Raw genomic sequence first — 20,442 nt, forward strand, 5'->3', positions numbered from 1 at the left:
GTTGTGATGGAGCTCGAGGAAAGTTGGCGACAGCTGGTCTCCGATGCAGAGAAACAGAGGAGGGAGGGGGATGACGGACGGGTGAAGTTGGTAGGGTTCGGATTTATAACTTAGGCGAAACTAAATTAAATAGTCAAACAAGGTCAACGTCCATTTTGCCAAGGTACACACCAAAACTTAGAAATTTACTTCACAAAGTAACAGTGTAAATTTATCTTAATTTACATCCGATCCAAAATATATATTGGGCCTATGAAAAATTGTATTATTTGTGTGATTGTGTTTAGTTTATATTTTATCTTTAGTATTTTTGCATTGTTTTGTTACTAAAAAAAATTAAAATAAATAAAAATAATAAATTGAAAAATAATAATTAAGACAATATTTAGTTATATAAATATTTTTTCTTTGCATTTTATTTTGCATTTGAACTAACATTAACTAACTTTTCATTTTTTTCACTAAAAGTATTTTATCTTTAACATTTTTCAAATAATTTTTGTCTTAATAATTTTGCATAGCATATCATGAAAAAAAAATATTTACTTAAAATAATACAAATTTACTTAGTACTTATTTGAGCGCCATTATTTTGTTAAAAAAAGATCTTTTTCAATGAAAAAAAATCTTTTTTTTTATTTTTTAGCGTATTTGACAAATTTCTAGTAGTAAAAGTAAAAGCACTAGAAAAAAAATATCCTTTTTGAGAAGCTGTAATTTACTTCTTTTTTTAAAAAAGATTTTTTTCCTTTTCATGTAATAAATAAACAAAAAAGTACTTTTATATTGTTATACACAAACATAATTGATAGATAAAAAGATCTTTTTGTATGAGATATCTAAACACAAAATTACTTTTACTTCTCCATAAGATTTTTTAAAAAAAAAAATAATTCGAAAAAAGATATTTTCTTAGAAGTTTACCCAAATAAACTCTTAAAATAAATACAATAAATAAAAATATTTGTCTGAAATACTTTAAATTCAGTCAATTGTTAGATGAAATAAACAATTCCTTAATTAGTCACCAAAAAAAAAAAACAATTCCTTAATTAGAACAAGGTTGTTGTTTATTTATCATTTTTGAATATAGTGAAACAATTTATGTTCCTTAATATAGTGACATGTTTTTTATGCTGCAGTGATAGAGTAAGAGTACCACAAACTTTTTGCATGTATTAAAACTTTTGCTGAAAATATGAGTAATTACCAAAATTAAATAAAAAAAGTTGTAAATTTGAGTCATTATTTACACAAATATTTACAATTTATGTGATGTCTGGACAAGTTACTTTCAGCGCGCTAGAAAATTAATATTATAATAAGGGTATGAGTTATAACTCAAATGAAGTAATGTAATTTTTATGATGAAGTAATGTCATTTTTATTTATTATTTCAACAACCATGTCATATAAATACTATGTCTTATCATCAATTATATTTTATTTTATATAATCAATTTGTTTATAAAAAAATATTTTTTTTATTTTTTTTATTTGTTTGCATTCTATTTATATGTTTGCATATATTAATGTTATTTTCATTCTTTAGATGTTTGGGATATAAATTGATATTTTTTAATCTTTACTTAAAATCTTTTTTTAATTTCCTACCATTCTTTACAGTAATGTGTTTTGCATTCATTAATTCTTAGAATTCTAATTTCCTACCTCTTGCATTTTTTTTTTGTAAATAATTAAAAAAATGAATGAATGAAAATGAAAAACATATAAAAATGTTATATTAAATTTAGATTGTTACAGGTTACATAATGCCGAATAAGGGAAATAAAACAGCAGAAGCCAATCAACCTTCGAAAGACAACTTAAGATGGTCTGATGATATGGATGAAGTTTTGCTAAATGCATTAGCAGAGGAAGCATCGAAAGGTAATAGGCATGATGGCTCGTGGACAACTGAAACATATGCCAATGTTGTGAAGACTTTGAGCATAGCAATAGGCCCTCACATAACAAAGAATCACATAAAGAATAGAATGAAGACATTGAAAAATCATTTTGCTGAGGCATATGACTTATTTCATCACTTAAGTGGATTTGCATGGAATCCTGTAACTAGAAAGTTTGAAGTTGAAGAGGAAGTATGGCAAGACTTCATTAAGGTATCTTAAACTTTACTTTTATTACTTATACTTTTGATGAAGTTAGTCAACGAATAATTTAATAAAACTTTTTTTTAAATATGCTTAAAGAGATTAATGATGTAAAGTATGAGTAGTTTTTATTATTCTTTTACGAGATTATTTATTTATATATTTTTAAAAAGAATAATATATATTTTTATTTATGACATTAAAAGATAATAAAAAAGAATAAATTCATAAAAATAAATTCAAAAAAATAATATTTTTAATGAAGAAAACACGTTAAAATATTGAAATATAATTTGGATAATTTTTTTTCCTTATACATAGAATTAAAAGTGAGTCTAAGTCAGTTCATAAGTTGGCTCAAGCTCGATTCGTTAATAATTTGATAAGTTGAGTTCGTGAGCTGATAAATCGAACTTGAGCTTAAAATTAAACTCAAATTAAATGAGGCGAGCTTGAGCTTGGATAAGCTCAGCTCATTAGCTCATGAGTCGACTCGAGTTATTAAATTATTAATACACATATCCTATATGCATTTAATTTATTTATTATAGGTTGAATAGATGATGAAGTAGAACATGATAAATCTAATTAAATTGTCTAGAATAAAAGAGAATAAAGAAGACACGTTTATAAATTTTAATATTCTTAATTATTTAAAATTTTATTGTTATTTTTTATATATAATTTTGATGTAAGACATAAATAAAAAATTTATAATTGATAGATAGACAATATATAAAATTGATCTTTTTAAATATATATAAATTATAATTTATTGATATAGAATTATAGATTATATTCCTATTATTTGAGTCAACTCGTGAGCTCGAGCCAACTCGTGAATTTTCGACGAGCCAAACTCAATTTTCGTGAGTCAAACAGCTTAATTTAACTCGGGCTCATTTCGACTCACTTCCAACCCAGTTACACATATGCATATTAGTTACACACTTTTTTTTACGTAAAAAATAATACCAAAATTTCTTAATCTTAATATAAAAAATTATTAATTTTGATATCGAAATTTTTTCAAAATTTTAAATTTGATACCGTACTTTTTATTTTATTTTTTTGTTTCTTCTTATTTTTTTTCTTTTTTCTTAGTACATAATTTGTGTTTTTATTATAAAAAACGACAAACTTAAAAAGAAAATAAAAAATTGTATAATTCTTTTTTTTTTCTTTTTCTTATTCTTTGTGTGATATTTTTTGTCTTTTTTTTTGTTTTTATTTTTTTAGAAGATAAAACAAAAAAATTATTAGAATGTGAAACAAAAAGAATTATAGTACGAAGAAAAAAATGGAAGAGGAAGAGGAGGATGAGGAGGATTATTGGGAAAAAAACTTAAAATAAAAAATAGCACCGAAATTTTTAAACCGCAATATATGAATTTTTTAACTTTGACAATAAAATTTTTTAACTATAACACATAAAATAGGATGCTGAATTTTTTTTACTTCTTATTCTTCTTCTTTTTTCGTGTAGCATTTTTGTGTTTCTATTTATAAATTTATGTGCTTTTCATTCAATTTTGTTTGTGTTTATTGTAAAAAAGAATAAACTAAAAAATAAAAAAGTGGATAATTTATTCTTTTTATTTATTTTTTTGTTTGATTTTTTTTTATTTTTATTATTTTTAGAGGATTAAAAAAGTGCATAATTTATTCTTTTTATTTATTTTTTTGTTTGATTTTTTTTATTTTTTTTTATTATTTTTAGAGGATGAAATAATAAGAATAATGAGTGTAAAATAACAAAAACTACAAAAATAGAAAGAAGAAGGATAATAAGGAGGAGGAGGAATAGTAGTAATATTAGTAGTTTAGAAAAAACATAACATAAAAAACAGCAATAAAATTTCTTAACTACCGATGTAACATGTTTTGTTTGTGCTAGAAATTAACAACTATTAAATTTATACTTAACAAACTTAATTTGGTCTAGTGGTTAGTTCATTATATACTTATATAAGTGTTAGAAAGTTTGAATTTTTTGTTGTACATACAACAACAAATTAACTAGCAATAAATCCTTTTAATTCGCGACTAATTAGTTAGTTCTTGCAATGGATACCGTGAAAAAACATTAAATATAAATATATAATGTGTTAGATAATCGTTTCTATGAATTTTGAATATTTGAATCCACGACCCTACTTATTGAATTTTGTATGATATCTACTTGTCTCGTGTATTTACTAGAGCTTGAGCCTTGCAATATGCAAATAATTAGTTGAATCATACAAGCCTTTAAGTTAAGAGGAAGTATAGGGAGCTAATGAAGTATTTGTACAATGTGTACAATAGGAGTTTAGGGATATTCGATTCAGTAGGATATCAAATGTTTATTATCCCTGGTAATCGGATGGTTATTCTGGATGTATTGTGTTTGAGAAATTAGTAATATTTTATTCTGGAGGTTTATTTTTAACTCATATTGGACCAAATAAATAACCCATTATACACATTGTACAAATACTCTATTGGCCCCTAGCGGGATTCTAAGTTAATGGTGAAAATTCAGGTACTATTAATTTCAATTTCATGTGAAGTTAATAGATGATAGTTATTAAATACTGGATAGATTTGACTAAATTATCATCTAACAACTCTCAACTATCAATTTTACATGAAGTTAACTACATCTAAATTTTCACCATAATTAATATCACTTTGCTTAAAATATTATGAGCAATTCTTAAGAGAAAATATATTTAAGAAAAAAATATATACGTACATGATACGTGTAAAGTGTAAGAGTAAGACATTGTGTTAACTTCTACGTTCAAATTATTCTATGAAAGGAGAATTTTGATTACACCAGGTTTCTTTTTCATTTAATAAGAAAAAAAATTAAATGAGTTGAAATAATATCATATATACTTTATTTATAAAAATAAAAAAAATAAAGTTGAAAGCACACAAGTATTAAGCATTCTTCCCTTCTAGTTTTCTCTCTAACTCAAGAATAACGTTGGTTTCTCTTGAGAAAGGTGAGGGAAATGAACAAGAGAGAATAGAAAGATAAAAGTAGTTAAGTTATAGATGAATGTCATGTCAAGTAGTATCATTCTCTAAGGTTTAGTAAGTTTTCAAAAGCAATAAAGTAATTATATTACTCCTAAGCAAAGTTGCATCATGTAAGTGAAATTTGGAACAACAAACGTATAAATCTTTAAATGCACTTGTAACATATCAATGTCATTCATTTCAGTAATTACATTACATATGAACTGAGAGTGAATTGACCAACAGTTTGATACGGAACTGAGAGAAAGCGAATCGGCTTATATATTACAGAAACCTTGCATATGATATAACTGCCAAAACCAACATCTTTGTATAGCAGCAATTCCACAATTGTTTGGCCTCTTGAATTGTTTATCTTTCTAATAATAGTAACAATAACAAATTCTTATGATCCTCTAGCTCATTTGTTCTCCAATTAAATCCAAACCTACAAGGAGAAATGACACTCCTTGGAACAATAAGTAGTAGAAGTGCATCCCTTGTGCTTATAACAAGCTCCTAAATGCAGCAGTGAGCAATAAGAATGCAAGTGCAAGCTCTTTCTTGTATATCTTATTCATTTTCTTTACAGGTTTTATAGCAACACTTTCTTGGCATTTCTGTATTTTGTTAAGATCAGAAAGTCCACTATCAGAAGCTCCTCTGTGCAGTTGTTGGATACAAAACATAAATTATATAGCATTTTATGATGAATACATATTCTAACTAAAACAAAAGAAAATCGGTATTCATAAGGAACCTAATTAAAAAACATTAAACATGAAGCCAGAGTCTATAAAATACAAAAAAAAACAAGGCACTACATTAATCATAAGAGATTATAGGCTTGGCTTAATTAACCGCATCTCAGACGAGCAACTTGGAAGACCAAAGTGCGAGGGTGAAACTAAGCTTTCATGATAGAGTTGAAAGACCCTTGTACATGAGTGCTGAGTTAAAGGAACAAGTCTGGGCATGCCATCATTGGAGCTGTTAATATTAGGAAGATCTATGCTGCCATCTTTTAAGTTACATAAAACAAACTTGCCACTCGGAGCAATTGCAAGGAGAACATCTTTCAACATGTATATAGGCTGTAATGCAACGCATGAGGGACTATGAACGAGTAGCGGGTGGTGGGGGATTGTGGTCAATTTAGTCCAAGACTGAGGAACTCCATAGTCCTTCATGAACCAGACAGTCCAATGAGTTTTCTTAGTCTCATAACAAACAGCAAGACAATCCCTCAAGATACCCAATTTGGGTTCCATCCAGAGATTATCATCTGAATCCCTGCTGGGAAGGGAAAACTGACTATAAGTCTCTTTGACCAAGTCAAGGGAAATAACCTTCACAAAACTACTATGGCTGTAAAGAAGCCAATTAAGAGTGCCAGTGCCACTTAAATAAAGCCCTGCAAGACGCTCCAGATATTCCCCGGAATGAAAGTCAAAATAATTATGGGGGAAATCCTGGATTGTTCTCCAGGTAGAATTTGGGCCGAATGTAAACATTCTGGTGGTGACGGGTTCGCCTGATTTCTTGCTCACAGCAGCCAAGAGCTTATACTTGTCATTGACATGATCATAACCGAATCCGCAAATGGAGAGGACACCTCCAATTTCAAGCGGCTGAGAAGTGAATCCGGTGCAGGGGTTCCACAGCATGGCACGATGGCTTATTATGAATCCATCCTCGCCGCGCTCTTCATCGTGCAAGCACAGCAATCCATTGCAAGAGCCAATGATGATGCGGTAGCGTCGTCCCTCATAGGAAACTACTTTAGTGGGTTCCTGCGGACGGTTCTCCATCACAGATCGTACGGAGAACACTCCGATTTTGGGGTATTCGCAGGCTCGGGCAAAATAGGCAATAAGTGGGTGGGTCAAGGCTGGATCCACCGCCATTGAACGTCGAAGGTGGTCCTTGGCAAATTGGGAACTGGAAATTAGGGTTCTCCATGAACTGCAGACGCTGTTCCTTAATCGAAGGAGAGACCTCGCCGGTATCCTCAGCAGGATTTCCGCTATGAGCTCGTCCAGAAGGATAGGTGGTGGTTTTGTCGTGACACAGCGGAGCAGTTCCGGCCACCCCCCGGTGGTTGTGACAACCTTCCCCTTCCTCGGAACAGCAGCATCATCATCATCATCATCAGGAATCGGACCCCTCCTCATACGTACGAGGAAACTCCACAATACAGCAGGAATAAGAATATAATTACAAAGGAATAAGAAATCAAAAACAATATAATTACTAAAATTCAAATCTCAGCGGTATTGCCATTTAATTTACAAAATAAAACATACATGGAGATTCTATAAAAGAAGAAAAACAGAGGCCAAGAGTAAAACAGAGGTTTACCTAAAGGAAGATGGCGCCGGCGATGGTGAGAGAAAGCGGATGATCTGCGCTTGTGTTGGAGCTCCAGATCTGTCCGATGTTCAACAAGAGGGTTTCAAATCCTCGGCATCAGGAATTGATTCTTAATCTAATCTGTCGGGGCCCACATCCAGTTCAAATCTCAAGTAGTTAACTACTTATCTTAGGTTTTTTTTGTGGTAGATGTTACAATACTCCTTTAATGGTTGGAGTTTTAAAACTCCATATATTTTTAGCAAAAAAAAATATATATACCATTAAAATTTAAAACTCTTTGAAAAACTATAAACATATTAATTACAACTTGTAAAATATATTTTTAATAAATGATAATTATAAAGGTAAGATTTATTAATCTTTTTGGATATTATATATTTATATATACACTCTAATCTTTTTACAATAAAAGTAATGTGATTAAATTTAATTTACTTAGATGTGGTTAAAAAATAATTGAATAACAATGTACCGTAAAAAATTGATATTATTAAAAGATAAAACTAAAATTTATTTTTATGTATCGTTTTTGTCCCCAATATTTTCGTATTTAAGTCTCTAACGTTTCAAAAGTCTCAATTTTGTCCCGCCATCAATTCTGTTAACAAATCTCTAACGCCAGGACAAACTTAAATAGGACGATTTAAATGTTAGGGACAATTTTAGGACTTACCTAAACGTTGAGGACAAAAATGATACTTTACTCTTTATTAAATGATATCAATTCAAATTAGAATTTGATTTTTAAATAAAAGAAAAAAAAAGAAAAATTTTCTGCAACGAAAAAAATATAAATAAAAAAAGGTGAATGATAATTAAAGTGAGATTAGGGTTAGATAAAAATTATATAATTTGTTGTTAGATTGATTGTTTGAACTTGTAAGTCGGTGTTAATTTTTATAAGGGCATTTTTATCTTTATAAAATTATCTATAAGAATATTTGATAAATTAAATTTTAAAATTTTATTTTTTAATTTATTTAAACAAATTTAATCCTAAAATAATTTTTATTGTTTAAATTTCTAATTTTTTGATGCATATAAACAACGTCAATACCAAAAAGATATTTTTATCTTTTTATTAATATTTAAATAAATATTTTATAATTTTTAAATTAATTTTAAAAAATATAATTTTATCTTTTTAGATTTAAATATAATTTTTTATTTTTATTCTTTTTAAAATTAAATTAAATTTTTAATTCAAATTAAATAACTTTAATTTTAGGGCAATTTACATAAATAAATTGTTACACTTTTAAAATTACACAAATGCATTGTTTCCAAAATGAAGACGCAAATACATTATTTCATATATCTATAAAAACCGCTACTGTTAGTAGCGGTTTACATAAACACAGAATCCGCTGCTGCCAGCCGCGGATTACGTTCAAATGTAGCAGCACAGAAACCGCTAGAGCCTGTCGCGGTTTCTATTTGTTTGGGGCGGTTTCTATTTGTTTGGGGTTAGTCATAAATCGCTACTGCCAGTAGCGGTTTATGTGAATTGGGACACGTGTGTAAACCGCTGGAGGCAGCAGCGGTTTACGTTGAGAGAGAAAGAAACGAGTTTGTATTTTTTGCAATCATATGATTTATATAGATAAAAAATGAAGTAATTTTTAAAGAAAAAATGTATGCTTTAGTAAATTTTTTACTAAAAATAAATTATTTTATCACTCATGAGTTTTAGAAGGAATGAAGATGAAAAAAAAAAAAAGAAAATTAGTCTTAGTTTATATATTTTAGTATTCTGTGAGTACTCACTCTTTGATTTGCTATTTAGTCTCATTTTAATAATAAATACAAATAAAAAATTATTACATGCATATTTATATTTTTTATTTTATTCATCAAAATTATGATGCTATCACTATTACTTTTATCCAATCAATCAACTATAAAATACAAATAGTTTTTATTTTTTGGTATAAGACAACAAAGTTGCACAAATAAAAAAAAATCATTTAGCTAGAACCTCAAATGCAAATTAGCACCAAAGAACACAACCTCCAAACTCTCCGAATCTCCTTTGAATGGTTGATATAAACAAAAGAGAATGAAGTGATTTTTTAAGAAAAAAAAATATGTTTTAGTGAATTTTGGCTAAAAATAAATTATTTTATTATTTATAAATTTTAAAAGAGATGAGAATAAAAAAAATTAGTCTTAGTTTATATAATTTGTTCATATCTCTCCTGTTAAACATAATTTTATGTCTTTGTATTTCTATCTTAATGTCTTGTCTCTATAAACAAGCACAACCTTATATACTCTTTCTAAATCTAATATATTCAAACTCGATTTAGTTTAAAGTTGTCAATCTCATTATATATTTAAATATCATTAATTAGTTATTAAAAAATTATAATTAATTAGATTTTTTGTTAATATTTAACTCCTTTATTTATATATACTAGTGTATACACCCCATATATATGCTATGTTAGCTAATCAAGCAGGTGGTTATAAAAATATTAATTATACCTTAAGGGATATGTATAATGAGATTGCTAGGGGAAGGCGTCATGTCCTGGGTGATGCTAGAGCGGCATTGCGATACCTCAAAAACCAGAAAGCTGAAGATACAAGCCTCTATTATGAGCACATAGTTGATGCTAAAGGGGTATTGCGAGCTCTATTTTGGTGTGATGGAAGAAGCCAATTAGATTATGAAGTATTTGGAGATGTGCTTGCCTTTGATGCGACATACAAGAAGAACAAGTACTTGTGTCCGGTAGTAGTGTTTTCCGGTGTGAATCATCACAACCAAACAGTGGTATTTGGAAGTGCTCTAGTTACCGATGAGAGTAAGGAGGTCTACGTGTGGTTATTACAGCAACTATTGGCAGCCATGAAGGAAAAAGCACCTGTATCTGTCATTACAGATGATGCTCCATCAATGAGGTTTGCAATTGAGACGGTATTCCCAAATTCTCATAATAGATTATGTGCTTGGCACCTCATTCGGAACGCCACAAGTAATGTTGGAAACCCAAAATTTACATCTATGTTCAAGAAGTGCATGCTAGGAGATTATGAGATTAGTGTGTTTGAGCAGAAGTGGTTTGGAATAGTTGAGGAGTTTGGTGTAGCTGAAAAGAATTGGATTATTGACATGTACGAGAAAAGGCATATGTGGGCCACTGCACATATTCGAGGCAAGTTTTTTGCAGGATTTAGGACAACTTCTCGATGCGAAGGTTTGCACTCTATTATTGCAAAATATGTTAAATCTCAATACAATTTGGTTGATTTCATAAAGCATTTTAAGCGGTGTCTTACCTACCTAAGATATAAGGAGGTTGAAGCTGACTATGTTTCCATATCTGGTCTTCCGGTACTTAAAACAGCATTAGAACCTCTGGAAAGGTCTGCATCAAATTTCTATACACGAGAGTTATTTTTTATATTTCGACCAATGCTTGTTAGGGCTGCAAGAATGAAGGTTGTGCAAGATATGGCATTTGATTCATTTGTACTTTATACAATATCTAAATATGGAAGTCTAAATAGTTCATGGGAGGTGTCTGTGGATAATGAAAGGACGAAGTTTAATTGTTCATGCTTAAGGATGAATTCTTTTGAAATTCCGTGTGAGCATATAGTTTGTGTGCTGGGGTTTCTTAACATCCTTGAGCTACCAAAGTCTCTTGTGTTGACAAGATGGTCGAAGAATGCCAAGAAAAGCACTTTCGATTCAAGTGGCGTTACTTGGGAGTCTATAATATTGAGTCAATATGGATGCTTGATGGATTGGTGTCGGCAGCTGTCCTATGTCGCTAGTCGAAGGCAGGAGAGATTCCACCTTGTTCGAGAAACTGTTATGAGCCTAATCGAAGATTTCAAGATTGAAGATGAACAAGAAAAGCAAGTTGGTGCGCAAGCTGATGATTCAGATGGTATTTTTCCTAAGAATCCACAAAGTTGTAGGTCTAAGTGTCATCCAGGTGAGAAGATCAAATGAAAACCACAACGATGTAGTATTTGTCGCATGGAATGGCACAATAAAAAATCTTGTCCATTGGCAAAGGACATTCAGCAGCAGACCAATGCAACTTCTTATGGCCTAAATAGGAACCATGTTGAGGAAGGTTTGGATGCAGATGCAGAAATGGTAATACTTGGTTTAATGATTTGCGTACCACAACATATTAATTATATAATTTTTATTAATAAGAGTGGAGATTGATCAATATTTTATTTGATATTGCAGGGATTTTGGGCATCTGATCTTGAAGAAGATTATGAAGAACAAGAGTTTTGGGCAGGAGATTCTGATGCAAGTGCCGACATGGAACTTAGTGAAGAGTTCTCGATTTAGTATTATATAAATTATTATTATGTGATATTTGAATAAAACTTGAGTAATTGAACTTTGTGTATGAATTTTCATGATGAACTTGGTCTTATTTGCTTAATTGCTATGAAAAAAGTGAGATTTGAGACAAGATTGGTATATTTATAATAATGAGTACATTTTGAGTTATGGCTTACAAGAGACGGTTTTGTGATCTTGTAATTGTAAGATGCAGAACTCAGCAAGAAGAGTCTTATTATGATTAGTTAAAGCATGAAAGATTGTAAAAGAAGTGCAGTTGGGTTAATTGTGAAGAAGGTTCAATACGGACATCACTCTCTCTTCTTCTTAACTTTTGTATGAATTTTATTGAGGAATATGTGCATGAAAGGCATCCTTTCTATGGTATGATAGTGTGGTTATGTATTTGTTGAGACATGTGTCTTAATGCTGGAATAAAAAAAAATCATGTGTGAATCTTTAACTAATCATTTTCAATTTGGAATGGCAAAGAACACATGATGAATATAGGTGAGCATAACGTTACAACAAACTCACACACATGTAAATTCACACACATGTTCCAACAAACTCCTAAAATAAAAATAGTAAAATATTATTGATCTTTGTATTTATTACGAATATAATAATGTAACAAAGTTTTTAGACCAGACAAACTTTCTCCTTTAAAATAATAATTCAACAAATAAATTATAAATGTCACTAATCTCGTTCACAATTGAGGATTAAAGCAAATTTTGAAAATAATAACTAAATATGCAAAAATGTTGCTCTCCATGCTGTTCACGCGAAAGCATAGCCCAGAACTCATTGCTCTTCTTCTGAAACTCATATTTGTGGTCATTGAACATCCCCAACAAAAGATCTACCACGACGGATGTACGGATATATTGCTCATTTAGCTGCAAATATGGATTAATTAGTTAAATAATATGCTCCGCATGCATATAATTAATCAATATGTCTTTGGCTAACTTACAATGCCCGACACTGTGGGATTAAACTTCTCTCTCATAGACAACCATTGAAGAACCCAGAGACCAGAGTCGCGACTAAAAGTTCAGTGGCAATATTAAATAGTTAGTGTCAATAAAAAATCGCTTTAATTAAAGATGAATATAAAAGATTCATTCCAATTAAGTGTACCTTTGAGGACATTTGGGCACCCCTCTAGCCTCTTTCACATCAAAGTTCATGAAATCTTTTCTTTTAGGAATGTCACCTTTTAGGTAATGACCAGAAGTTACCATATCTGATAATTTTAAAGCCTGAAAATTATATTCATGACAAGATTGTTAAGGTTCATGTATTATTTTACATGTGTATAAAGAAATGGATTAAGGATACCTCACCAAGGATTTCATAATTTCTTGTCTTGGCTCAACTTGATCGTCATTTAGATTAGAATCAAACTGATATAATTTTTCATCCAATAAGCTAATGACCATAAGATACCAGTGGTCACCTTCTTCCTTAATTGGCACATAAATCTACAGCGGATAGTTAAGTATAGATCGTTTCACATTAAACTCATAAATTTAGATTTAATGAGGTTTTGCATAAATTAATTCATTAAAGAATTTACATGCACTCACAAATTTAAGATCCGGTGCGACAGGCATAAAGCGATATATATAGGTAGCAATCATTTTATCCAGTGAATGTCCCATAAAATGTTCCACCTAAAAGGATTAAAGAGATCTCATTCTAATGAATTACGCATAATTCAAAGAAAAGTGATATAAGTTAACATGATATTTACCGTAAAAGATGGCGGAAGCATCTAAAAAGTCTTATTTGCTTGGTCCCAGGAGGCCTTCATTACCACAAGCTTGATTATCTACAAATGAGAGTAAAGCAATTTATGGTTGGAGACAAATATTCATAGCCAAAAAAAAAAAAAATACATGCAAAAAATAGCTTGTGTAGCCGTGTAGGTACCTTGTCCGAGATTGGTCTTCCGGGAGCTAGACAAGCAAGTTCTTCCCTAGTTACTATCGTGTCATCCACATTAATCATGGTCTCACTGAAATTCAGATGTTGCATATAAGATAATTCAACAACAATAATCCTACAAGTGTAAGCTGAAAAAGGGGAACTCACCTTGGATCTTCAATGCTTGCACAAAATGCATATGCTAATCCTTCAAGTTGAACAGACTTTAGCTGCATTTTAGCACAAGGTCTGAATTTGCACCTAAAAGCCTAAACACTTTAGGGGCTAATTTAGTGTGATTTCATCGAGTATAGGGTTGGGTAAGGGTCTCAAAAATAGACCCGGTCATTATTTCGGGTCGTGTCCGGGCCATAACTCGGGTCACCCGAACTCGGCCCAGTCATCATATACAATTAATATTTTATGTTATTAGTGATGGATGATGGCTATTTTTATGTGGAATTAAAGTATTGTAAACTTTAATACTTTGTGTTATTAGTCATTATAAGACTATAAGTTAATGTTTTATGTTTAAAATGTATAAGACTTTAGACTAATGGCATAACATTGTGTTATTTGTATTGATTTAAAAATTTGGTGTTATTAGACAATATTAGTATTGATTATGGTTATGCTTTAATTTTAGAGAAGGGTTGATTCTTGTTATATTTTTCTAAGTGATTTTTACCATGTCAAATAATGGTTGGAGTCTTAGAAATTTGGATATTTTTACATGCTAGCTTATAAGAAGCTATCAAGGTAATGTAATGTTAACGGCCCGGTTTTCACCCGGTATAATCGTGACCCAAAAGTGTATAGGTTTCATCGGGTTTAGGGCCGGGTTCGGGTATAACAAATGGACCCGGTATATATTTCGGTCCAGGTCTGGGTCACATCAAACCCGGTTTCACCCGGCCCATGAACACTCCTACTCTGAAGCATCAAGAGTCAATCATAATTGATAAGATAATATAGTTAATTGAAGAACTTGTGGACATGGCTTCTCTCTTGGTTGTGTCACTTGTCATTTCCTTACTTTATTATTTCCATGCAGTGTTATAAGAAGGTGTTTATAACTTTATATAACATCACTTTTTATTTTTCTGATAGGTGTTGCCTCTTAAATATTCAATTTCAATAACATAGTTGGCCCACAATTGGCATAAATAAAAAATTGAATAATATAGAGTAAGAGAGATGATGTGAAACATATATAGCAGAAATGAAATTGCAAAATTAAGCTCCTTAGCAGTAATGGGTGATAAATCCCGTTTTGACGGTTTATCTTGTATTGATTTTAAGAGATTTTAATACCTTTTACCCACATTTATTCAATGAATTAGCATAGTTTTGTGATTGTCTCCTTATTTGTGCTTAGATGTGAAAACATGCTTTCTAGACCTTAAAGTAGCTAAATTCAATTCACCTTTGATTCCACTAGATGCCTTGATATGTTTGATAGTGATTTCAGATTGGAAAGGCTAGGAATGGATCAAAGGAGTGAAGAGGAAAGCATGCAAAGTGGAGAAATCATGAAAAGTCAAAGTAGTTGAACTCGCCCATGGACGCGTGCGCGCACCTGGCGCTTGCGCGTACCTTGCGAATCACCCCATGGACGCGTACGCATGCTGTGCGCGTACGCGTCGGTGCCGGTTTATGATTTTTAATGAAAACGTGACCAACGAACTCTCAAGGGTTGTGGGGCCCAATTGCAACCAACTTTGGCACCAGAAATGCTATTTAAAGCCAAGGATTGAAGAGCAAAGGGAGGACACACTTTAGATCATTCATTCTCATTAGGATTAGTTTAGAAGTAGTTTCTAGAGAGAGAAGCTCTCTCTTCTCTCTAGAATTAGGATTAGGATTAGGTTTAGTTCTTAGATCTAGGTTTTAATCTTTGCTTTCTTCCACTTCTATCTCTCAATTCTTTGTTGCTACATTCATCTTCTTCTATTCTTTTGTTGTAATTTCCTTTATGTTGTTCTTATATTTTGTTGTAGATCTAGTATTGTTCCTTCTACTTTCTTCCAATTCAATAAGAGGTAATTCATGTAGGTCTTGTTTCCTTTAATTGTTGTTGTTAATTCTTACATTTGATTGTTGTTAGAATTAATTCTTGTTGTTGATTTACTATGATTTTCTTTTGTGCCTTCCAAGTGTTTGAGAAAATGCTTGGTTGGATTTTAGAGTAGAGTTTTATGTTCTTGGCTTGAAAAGGTAACTTAGGAACTCTTGAGTTACTAATGTCCAAGTAATTGATGATTGGGATCCATTGACTCTAGTTCTCACTAATTGAATTAGTGGAGAGTTAGGACTTATGGACTAGGATTGATATAGCTCATTTGACTTTCATTTACTACTAGTTAGAGGATGATTTAATGAGATTAATCCTTGCCAATTCTCATATTGTGGTTAGTGATTAGGATAGAGATCCTTGACCACCAACCCTTGCCAAGACCTTTTTAAGCCTTAGTTTACTTTCTTGCCATTTATCTTTCATGTTTCTTATTAAAACCCCAAAAATAACTCACAACCAATAACAAAATACTTCATTACAATTCCTAGGGAGAACGACCCGAGGTTTGAATACTTCGGTTATTAATTTTAGGGGTTTGTTACTTGTGACAAACAATCTTTTGTATGAAAGGATTATTGTTTGGTTTAGGAACTATACTTGCAATGAGAATTCATTTGTGAAATTCTATACCATCAAAAATCCAATCATCAAAATGGCGCCGTTGTCGGGGAATTGAAATGGTGTTGTGTTATTGGTTATTGTATATATGTGAATATTGTGAATATATTGCCTTTTGCTTTATTTGCTAGTTGTAGAATTTTGTTTCTCTTAATTTCTATTAGCTTTTGAATTTTACTTTCTCTTTTCATTATGAATTCTCATTTTGGCTATGAGTATGATTACAACTATGTTGTAGGAGATGTGAATTTCAATGACAACATGCATCAAGGATGGGACAACCAAAGGTGGGAGGAGCCATATGCATATGATCAATCTTCATGGCAACAACCTCCACCAATGCACTATGAAGAAGAGCCATTCTATGATGCATACCAATCCAATGGCTATGGTGAATCTCCTTGTGACTTTCAAGAACCACCACCATATGCCTATGAATCATCTCCTCAACATGATCATCAACTATACTCACAAGCCTCTTTTCACCAAATACCTCCATATGACTCTAATCCTTATCCACCATACCAACCACCTTTTGAACCATATGAGCCATACATAGAACCACAAGTCCAAGATTACTACTCCCAAGAACCACCTCAATATACACCACCACCTTACCAAGAAGAACCACCTTCCTATAATGAACCCTTTCTCCAAGACAATGAACCCTCTTATCCACTCCAATCCTCAATGGATGAAATCCTTAGCCTTATACTTCAAGGGCAAGGAGAAATGCAAAGGGAGACACTAGAATTTGTAGCTACCTTAACCAAGGTAGTAAGCCTATTAGCCTCCCAATGCTTGAGTACCCAAAGAACTCTCATGGTCACATGTGGAGAATTAATTAAAGAGCATAGCATGAAAGAGAGATTGGAAACTCCGATGGAGAAAGAGGAATGTTATTTTGTATTAGAGCAATTGGAGAAGCCTATGATTAGTGACGAAGAGGAAGAAGTGGTTGAAGACTTAGGGGATGCGGAACCTCCTTGGGAACCTAGAGTCGAAGAGGAGAGTGCACAACCTCCAAGACAACATGTGATTGAAGAATTGGAAGAAGTGTCCCAAGTAATAGGCCCTCCTATCTATGATGATTCCGCATCAACATATAATCCTTTTGAGTTTGAAGAGTCCTTCCCCACTATGCTTGGGATTGTTGAGGAGGTAGATTTCTCTCTTCCTCCCATCTATGATTTGAGTGATGGGGAAGAGCTAGATGAAAATGATGAACAAAGGATTGAAAGTGAAGAGGTTTGTGAAGAGGTGGAGGCAACCAAGGAAGATCACAAGGGAGTAGAGCTTGTAAGGACATTGGAGATACTTCTCCCCAAGCCATCATCATCCATTCTCTCATTCAAGTGGGTAAATTCTTTATACTTAAGCTTTATTATTCCCCTTGAATATGGTTTGATTGAAACGGATGGTCAACTTAGACATGTTTGTGGCTTTAAGAGTAAAAAGAAGATGGTTAGTGGCTGGAAACATCATTCTAGGTTCATGATGGTCATATATTCAAAGCTTAATAGCAAGGTTGGGTGTAAAATTAGATTGCACGGGTCTGGGATGACGTTTGCTCACCTCTTTGAGAATTCTAAGTTTCTATCACCCGGATAGAACAATGATGATCAACTTAAAGACGGGTGTCAAAACAAAGTGTGGGATCCCAGATCGCACAAGGAAAATCAAACTTGGGAGCTCATGGTTTGTGGAGAACTCCATCAAGGCTTGAAGATAGTACTTTTGAAGAATGGAGCTTATTGGAGATTCAAGCATTAGTGGATGTTCAAGGATGGATTCAAGCACAAGCCACCTTGAGAGGAGCTCCCCATAAGTCCAACTTAAGGACAATAAACAAAAGTGCTAGGTGGGAGACAGTGAGACACCCCACCATGGTAAAATCCTTTCATTTTCTCTTTTGTATATATTGGTAGAATTAGTTTAATTTCATGTTTTGTTTAGTTAGTTGAGTATTCAAAACAAACTACTACGATTCTACAGAAACGTTCCAACTCCTCGCGAAGAGTAGAAGAAATCAAGAAGAAAAGATACAAATCTCCATCAAAAATCACCAGAAAAAAGGAAGAAACATTATTCAAGGTACTGTTTTATTGTTCTTCTAGATTTTTCTTCTAGATTGTCTCTGCCATGTGCCTCATCCTTAACCAGCAAAATATTAAAAGATTTCAAGAAGAAATATACTGTCTTCCCCTGTTTTGGGTGTATTTCTTAAATCCTTTGGGTGTATTTCTGTAATTCTTTGGGTGTATTTCTGTAACTGTTTGGGTGTATTTATGTAATCCTTTCTGTAACCGTTTGGGTGTATTTCTGTAATCGTTTGGGTGTATTTATGTAATTGTTTGGGTGTATTTCTGAAGTTCCATTATCTTCAAAACGATTTCAAAACTTGATTTCAAAAACCATGAAAATCGAAAAAAACGAAGCAAAGAGAGAATGCATGAAGGAGATCCAACAAATTTGGCAACAAACTCGAAAAAAGAAACGAAATCTTTTGAAAAAATGGAAGTTATATATCTGTTGTGTTAATTAATTTGAATTAATTTAAAATTCTGTTAAAAAGGCACGTAACAAACAGCACGTTTAATGGGTGGGTTACATTCAGACTTGTAAAACTTGTAAATACAAAATACTTGTATGTAGAGATTAATCCTAATATAAATAAGTAAGTAAATAAGTATTTGCATTATTATATTTCTTGTTCTACATGATGACTTAAGATATTTGTTTTGTATGTTAAAAAATATAAATAATATTTTGTATCTTATATTCATTAAATATTGATATTAAGAGGAGAAAATTATGAAATAAAATTTTTATTTGGCCCCCCCAAAATTTTGTTTTAAGTTCCGCCACTGTATATAGGATCATGTATATATTAGGATATCTATTTTAATTATGTGAATAATTATTGTTATTTTTATTTTTTTATTATATTAGTAAATAATATTTAAAACTAAAAGAAAGAAAAATAACTAAAAAATTTTCTTAATTTGAATAAAAACTCTCTTATAAATATAGTAAAAATATAAGATGTGATGTAGAAAAAAAGCTAAAGCGACATAAATTTTTACTAAAAATAAAAATATTTTTTTGTTCATAAAATATTTATCATCATCTGTTTAACGTAACAATTTAAATTTAGGTGAATTGTTCCAAAAAATACCTTTTTTAAATTATTTATTGTTAATATTTGGTCAATTTCATAACATTCAATAATGACATAAATTATTATATTTGAACTATAAAGTTAACCTAAAATAAAATATAGAAATTGATGAGAACAAAATATTAAGACAAAAAATAATTAGAAGCATAAAAATAGAAAAAAATATCAAATTTAAATAATGTCAAAAAGAATCTAATATATAAAGATGTGAATTGTAAAAATAGAGGGATACATATATAAAGAAGAATAGCATGCATGCATAGACGTTTTTTCGCTATATCATAATTTGCTCCAGCTATACAATGAATTCAGCGGTAGTCGGCAGCTTCATTGAGCAACGGTAATGCTTAAATTGAGACATTTTCGAGTTATAAACAGACAATCAATGAAACATTATTCATCCATACCTTCTTATTTATCCATAAAAGAAATTTTACATAAAGAAAAAAAAAAGAAGAAAAGAAGAGTTGAAATAGCAAGAGCGATAAAAATGATGATTCTTATCATTTTATTTGACTGTCTATATATAGAAGACCAAAAAATCATGATTACTAATAAAATTAATTTGTATTTATTACATTTAATTTGAATAAGCAAGAAATGATCATATTTTAGTTTATTTAATTCACATGATTTGAATTTGACTCAATACATATAATTTAATTTGATTTAATTATTAGTTAAAAATATCTCAATTGTTTATTTTATTTATAGATTTATTATTTTAATTATTAATAATTTAATCAAATCAATTAATTAATATACATAATTTATACCTAATTTGATTTAATAAATTAAAAAATACTACCAG

At 30.9% G+C, this 20,442-nt stretch overlaps 4 protein-coding genes and 1 long non-coding RNA gene across 5 annotated transcripts in view; 2 read left to right on the plus strand and 3 right to left on the minus strand.

Annotated features, from left to right (window-relative positions):
- Positions 1-141, minus strand: part of LOC107622918 (26S proteasome non-ATPase regulatory subunit 11 homolog) — a gene marked incomplete in the record, with an annotated part of 4,099 nt that extends 3,958 nt beyond the window's left edge. The window contains 1 exon segment of the mRNA XM_016324995.2: positions 1-141.
- LOC107621275 (uncharacterized protein At2g29880-like) lies at positions 1,773-2,132 on the plus strand. Its single transcript, XM_016323309.1, has one exon. The coding sequence runs from the start codon at positions 1,773-1,775 to the stop codon at positions 2,130-2,132; it is 360 nt and encodes a 119-aa protein (XP_016178795.1).
- LOC107623442 (F-box/kelch-repeat protein At3g23880) lies at positions 5,669-7,686 on the minus strand. Its single transcript, XM_016325703.2, has 2 exons — positions 7,485-7,686; positions 5,669-7,310 (listed from the first exon to the last, which is right to left on the minus strand). The coding sequence occupies exon 2, from the start codon at positions 7,295-7,297 to the stop codon at positions 5,963-5,965; it is 1,335 nt and encodes a 444-aa protein (XP_016181189.1). The 5' UTR covers positions 7,298-7,310; positions 7,485-7,686; the 3' UTR covers positions 5,669-5,962.
- Positions 9,997-11,466, plus strand: LOC107621274 (protein FAR1-RELATED SEQUENCE 5-like). Its single transcript, XM_016323308.1, has one exon. It carries the CDS (start codon positions 9,997-9,999, stop codon positions 11,464-11,466), a length of 1,470 nt encoding a protein of 489 aa, XP_016178794.1.
- Positions 12,642-13,503, minus strand: LOC107621273. Its single transcript, XR_002356371.1, has 4 exons — positions 13,416-13,503; positions 13,173-13,310; positions 12,800-12,872; positions 12,642-12,722 (listed from the first exon to the last, which is right to left on the minus strand). It is a non-coding gene; the product is annotated as an uncharacterized LOC107621273 (long non-coding RNA).

The sequence above is a fragment of the Arachis ipaensis genome, chromosome B10 (assembly GCF_000816755.2).
Source record: "Arachis ipaensis cultivar K30076 chromosome B10, Araip1.1, whole genome shotgun sequence".
In the NCBI taxonomy this organism is placed as follows: Eukaryota; Viridiplantae; Streptophyta; class Magnoliopsida; order Fabales; family Fabaceae; genus Arachis; species Arachis ipaensis.